Source organism: Antrostomus carolinensis, unplaced genomic scaffold (assembly GCF_000700745.2).
Source record: "Antrostomus carolinensis isolate BGI_N321 unplaced genomic scaffold, ASM70074v2 Scaffold50134, whole genome shotgun sequence".
NCBI classification, from domain to species: domain Eukaryota; kingdom Metazoa; phylum Chordata; class Aves; order Caprimulgiformes; family Caprimulgidae; genus Antrostomus; species Antrostomus carolinensis.
This window is the reverse complement of record NW_010311021.1, coordinates 138-5,714: the sequence shown is the minus strand read 5'-3', so window position 1 is coordinate 5,714 and position 5,577 is coordinate 138. Positions and strand designations below refer to the sequence as shown.

Below are 5,577 nucleotides of genomic sequence, written 5' to 3'. Positions count from 1 at the left end.
GATTTGTATAGAAACCGAGACATTCTCCACAACACCAGAGGGTTGAATGGAATGTAAAACACCCAACAAGCCTGCTGATACAATATTTTCATAAAATTCATCGTGTTATCTGAGTACCTGTATCTGAAAGCCAGACTCTGCAGAGCCTCCAAAAGTCCTCTGAACACAGCATGCTATATATCTTCCCTGAAGTCACAGAGGAATTTGATAGCCCTCTATCCACAGAACCACTTCTTTGTAGAATTTTGTTCTCCATGTTATGCACTGAAAAATAAGTCTCTTCATCTAGAAACTTTCCCCTTCATCCTGTGTTATAACTAACCAATTATAACAAAGCCAAAGGCAGCAGCTATGATATATTCTTATTAGAATAGCCATGTATTTAGGACTTCTTTGTAAATCTACAGCAATGTAATAACAGCGCAACACTCACGTGCATTCAAATATTTAACAGAGCTGGTAAAGAAGTTTGCCAGCAAGGATGCAGTTTTAATTAGATACAAGAATAGGCAATGCAGTTTCAGCTACAGATACCATTTCCTGGCGCTGGTCCAGAGAAGACTGTGAAATCCACAGCTGTTGAAACCTTTCAATTCATGAGAACACTACCTGCAAGAGACAGGGATGGTGGTGAGGCATTTATTGCTCTGTACTGGGAAGCACAAATGGCTTTATGCTGACTGAGCAGAGTTTCCAGGAAAAGCAATTCTCTCCTGATAACGTGAGCCTTGCTGGGGCCCACCAGATTCCCTTATTCACTTAGAAGGAAATAGTCTGCTCCTCTTTTCTCAGTCCCACCACCTGCATAACTGCCCACTTCTAGTCACAAGGGTAACAGCCACCCCACAGCAGAGGACTGACCTCCACCAGCTGGCACGCCCGGGGGGTTAGGGGACCATGAGGATGTGAGATACTGCATAGCATCACAAATCGTGCAGTTTGGGAGGCCAAGAAAGTATCTCAGCAAAGGCCCTCTGATTGACCTGGACCAGCCATAGCTCTGCAATTGCTGAGTGTGTATGAGAAAAAAAGTGTGTGTTTCAAACACATCAGCAAGTGAAAAAGATACAGTTCCCACACTCCAGAATCAGCCAGGGGAAAATGACAAAACTTTTCTCAGACAGGAGAAAGTACATTTGCCTCTGTCCTCTGGTGATATTGTGGTCTCCTTTTTTTCAAGCCACTTTGGTAAGCTTGATGTCCCCTGTGATCTGCAAAGCTTTCACTAAGTTCAGGGGCTGAACACGGTGAGTGAAGTCACAGAGCTGCCGTCCATCAAGCAAGACTCGTATTTGCTGGTGTTCACATAAGAGCTCCATCTGCAATGGAAAAGGACAAGGGATGGTGTTAGAGACAAGTGGCAGAGCTGATTTCACCAGCATGGACTTAGAACCCCATGTGATGGGGATAGTGAAGCACAAAGTCTACCAGTTCTTCTGAAATGCCCCTAATAAGTAACCTACTCTCTGCTCAGATGATGCTGTATCACAGAATCACAGAATGTTAGGGATTGGAAGGGACCTCGAAAGATCATCCAGTCCAACCCCCCTGCCGAAGCAGGAACCTAAATGAGAAAGCTCCTTATAGTGCATCTTCTCACTAAGACTAGAGAAAGGAATGGATCTCTCTCATTAGGGCTTGAACTGTTGCTCTCTGTGCCATACCAGACTAGTCAACCTGTCAGTTTCAATAGTTAGCTATTTGTGGCCTTATACATATCCTTCAGCCTTTCTCCCCCCCCTTTTCTTCATCCTAATCATAGTACGCCAAAAATTACCTTAAATGTGTCACCTGCCATAAATGGGAAGTAAGGAATAGTCTTCTCTTCTCTTCCCCATTTCCCAGCAATTCGTGCATTTCGGGTGATGGATTTGTCACTGAAGTTTACTGTAAATAACAGCCCAACATCTTTGTTTGTATCTACTGGATCACAGAGCAGAGTCACTGAAAAGCTGAAAAAAACAATTAAACGACTGTGACTTTCAGAAATGTGAAAGGACATGGTGAGCACATCAGAAGCCTATAAAAGACTAGAGATGGCTACTGATTTCTTGTCAGACTGAAACGTGGGACTCCTACAGGGACTCTGCACGGGCTTAAAAGCTGCAGAAAGGGATGAGAATAGTCTGGTCCTTGTTTCTCCTCTGGTTTCTGGTAGGATGCTAGTGACTTCTGGTGTTGCTTTCCCTTCTTGTGACCAGAATCAAACAGATTTGTGGGTGAGATAATTCCAATTTGTATCATAAAAGACGTTATGGAAAACTCTTCACCAGTGTTGATTGCACTAGAGTTGCTCACTGTAGATGCAAAAAACTGTAATGACAGCACACTGTCATCCAGACTAAACACAGTGATGAACCTGCACCTCCTGTGCCAAAACCACGGGTTTTCAAATGGTGTTGATTCCAGCCCCCAGCAGACAACCCAGATGCAGGTTCAAAACTGCACCTCTTCCTGGAGGAGAAATGCCTCTTGTGTGCATTAGATAAGGGCGAGGAGTAGAAAATGCTGGCAGGGCAGTCAGAGGGTCCAAACAGTGAATTCTTTCTCACCCTTTTAATCTCAATCTAAGATCAGGAAAAATAAATAGAGCTATAAATTATTAATCTATATGACTTTCTTCCTCCCAAAGAGGACAAACCCTCAGGAAATAATTTGAATCTAGCAGGTAGGAGCACGTATGGCAGGGGTGAAGCACCCACCAGCCCCTTCACTTACCTCTTTGGGTTGGAGTGTACCACCCCAATGACCGTGAGCTTCATGGCTGGTCTCAGGCCACCTTTAATTTCACCAACATACTGCTCCATCTGCAGGGAACAGTGAAAACGTGCTATGGTAGGTCACACTCTGGGTAAACAGGCTTTAACAGCTGCTTTGGTCACCTCATATAGCTTGATTTTATTTTTACATGTACAAAAGAACTTAAAAATATTTCTAGCCTAAAATGCTTCTTGCTCTTTTGGTATAAATTCTGTCAGTTCTGGTATTTGAGGCGAGCGAGATGGCTGCCATAACCAAACAGCTGGTAACTAGGTGTTGGCTGCCTGACAGGGCTGCTGGCCAGGGAGTTTCTGACTAGAACAGCCATGGGTAGGATGAGTGGAGGATGAGTGGCCACTGTCGGTGCTCCACCTGACTGCCATGCCTGAGTGATGGCCCTGATGGCATGCCTCGGGTGGCTCTGGGAACAGCCACCACTGACTCGGGGTGACTCACGCCACTCCCCAAGTCCAGAGCAGCTACTGCAAGCACTGAGGCTGCGGTGACCCACATGTCTCACAAGTGGCAGGACCAAGATAGCTGACACACCTGGGACGAGCCGGGGATGGCTGCTACGGTCTAACAACACACTGAGTCTGGTTGCAGCACTCCATGCAGCAGATCAAAAGCTTTGTGTCAGCATGATGCAGAGCGTGGATTCTCTGTGAACTTAGTCTGCCAGCTTAAATTTGTTAACGGATTTCAGCAGGCTAACTTGACACTGGCAGGCTTTACACCGGGACAGGTGGCCTCTGTCCTCTGCCACTCGAGCACAAAGCCAGGACAGATGCTGCCCCACCGCTGCATGCTGACAGAAACACAACCATGTTCTCACAGCGGATGCCAGTCACACCTGTCCCCACCGCTTTTTCAAAGCCAGAAAATGGTTTCTCGGTGGATTCACTTTTGTCCTGTTCACAGAGACCTGTAGTTGCAAACTCCACCCAAAGATCAGAGCTGCATTTACTTGCTCCAAGTAATTCTCCAACCAGTTCAACAGTCAGTGGAGAAGCTAATGCAGGCGATGGTTGACATGGAAAAATAGAGAGCTTGGCGACAAATGTGAGGGACATTTTGAGACTTTAGTTTCAGAAATGGCTTTAAAACGTAAATGCCAGAGCACTACACTGTAGCATGTAATCACTCCCTACGCAGAGTCACTTAGAAAGAAGCTGCTATAAAACACTGAGCGTTATTAGCAATTTGTGTAACACTGATAATATTCCAAGGCAATGCACAGCAGACCCTGTTTTAGATAAAAAGCACTTTATCATTCCAAGGTTAAAATTCATACGCTTTTTGCTGGAAGACATGCACAACATATGCATGGTTTAGTATTTTGACTATGAGAAGCACTACATCAGCATGGAAACCCACAGACTTCTGTTCACAGCAGATGGGCTTCCATTTAAGTGTAAATTGCTATGGGTATTTCATAGGTATTTTTAGATTTTCGAAAATATAACCAATGTTAGATTTTGAAATTACTGAATGCCACCTTACTTAATGGAAACACGAATTCAAGATTAAAAATGTTTTGCCCATACTCCACTTCCCAATTTCAATATACTTGTTATACCTTCTGCTAGGATGACCTTCAACAATTTATTTTCCCACCTTGATATTTACATCCAGCCACCTTCACAGATATATTAACCTCTAATTCCTAACAAGGCCAATATTGGAAGAAATTAATTAAAAAATATCTTTAAAAATGACAGCACTACTGCTGATTGTTAGTAATGTGCATTTACCCTTGCAGAAGTGGGCAGGTATGTTTTGAACAAAAGAAAAGCGTCAGCCACCTGAGATGTCTTACATGACCAAGCAGCTCCTCAAGTTAGGAGTCTGACTATAAGGAGATACTTTAAACTGGATAAAGCAATTAGAGAGTGGGTAATAAGAATAAAAGATCGCAGGCTAAATGAACTTCATCCTCATACAGGTCCTGTATCCCACTAAAGCTCCTTCCTTGCTACAGAAGAGACAAGATACAAAATAATACCCCAGATTTAAAGTGCATGTTGAGAACTTGTTTGCACAGAGCTGCACCATAGTAAGCACCATCATTAAAGGCAGAGGGAATCCGAACTGCAATAGATTGAACGACGACCACATGGTCTGAACGCCTAGAGCTCATCCAGCATGGCTGAAATGAGTCGAGGCATGACTACCCATGCGCCATTTGGGCGCAGTGCAGGTGGAACGTGGTCAGGAGGCCACAGGTGTATGTACCACAATGGTACCAGCTCCTGTGGCACCTGACAGGGTTTACTGGTGGGTCCCAGCACGTGCACACGCACACAGCCCCCTTCCCCTATTTTCCATTCAGGAGCCCGGGGGCTCACTAGGTCACTTACTGTGGGACACCTCTCCTCTGTCATCACCGCTCTGGCTCCTGCCCTGGCCTCTGCCGCAGCAGTCCCCGGAGGAGTTTTTGTTTTGAGTGCCAGGACAGAAACAAACAAAAAGTCCGGAATAAAGGGAGGATGTTGAGGGGGCTTATCTGTGCCAAACACCGGCTGGACACCACCCAGCTGAGCAGCTGAGTCACCGCCCTCCATGCCTCGTCCCACCGGGGAAGCTCACAAGTCCCAGGGCTGGTGTGGGTGAGAGGGCAGGGGGACAGCGAGGCCGGGCACAGGGCTGCCTGGCGAGCCTGTGTCTGCAGCTGCAGCGGTACCTACACATTTTATGTGGCCATTTAGAACTGTGTGCGTGCGTAGCACTTTTTATTTGTATATGTAATGCATATAAATCCCATGTCCTTTATTTTGATGCCATTTATGTCCTCACTCAAAGAGGTAAATACATGTA

General features: G+C 45.4%; 1 protein-coding gene across 1 annotated transcript; it reads right to left on the bottom strand.

Moving 5' to 3' along the window:
* Positions 1 to 1,060: 1,060 nt before the first annotated feature.
* Positions 1,061 to 5,144, bottom strand: LOC104519743 (galectin-related protein A). Its single transcript, XM_010166592.2, has 4 exons — positions 5,121 to 5,144; positions 2,719 to 2,807; positions 1,778 to 1,952; positions 1,061 to 1,319 (listed from the first exon to the last, which is right to left on the bottom strand). Exons 1-4 carry the CDS (start codon positions 5,142 to 5,144, stop codon positions 1,176 to 1,178), a joined length of 432 nt encoding a protein of 143 aa, XP_010164894.1. The 3' UTR covers positions 1,061 to 1,175.
* Positions 5,145 to 5,577: the final 433 nt, after the last annotated feature.

Bases quoted from the DNA above. Each gene is read 5' to 3' on its own strand.
- LOC104519743 (XM_010166592.2), bottom strand. From the start codon at position 5,144: ATGACAGAGGAGAGGTGTCCCACA. The intron at 1,953-2,718 runs GTAAGTGAAGGG...TGTTTTTTTCAG, and splicing joins GTACACTCCAACCCAAAGAG to CTTTTCAGTGACTCTGCTCT. The intron at 1,320-1,777 runs GTAATTTTTGGC...TTTCCATTGCAG, and splicing joins TGGCAGGTGACACATTTAAG to ATGGAGCTCTTATGTGAACA.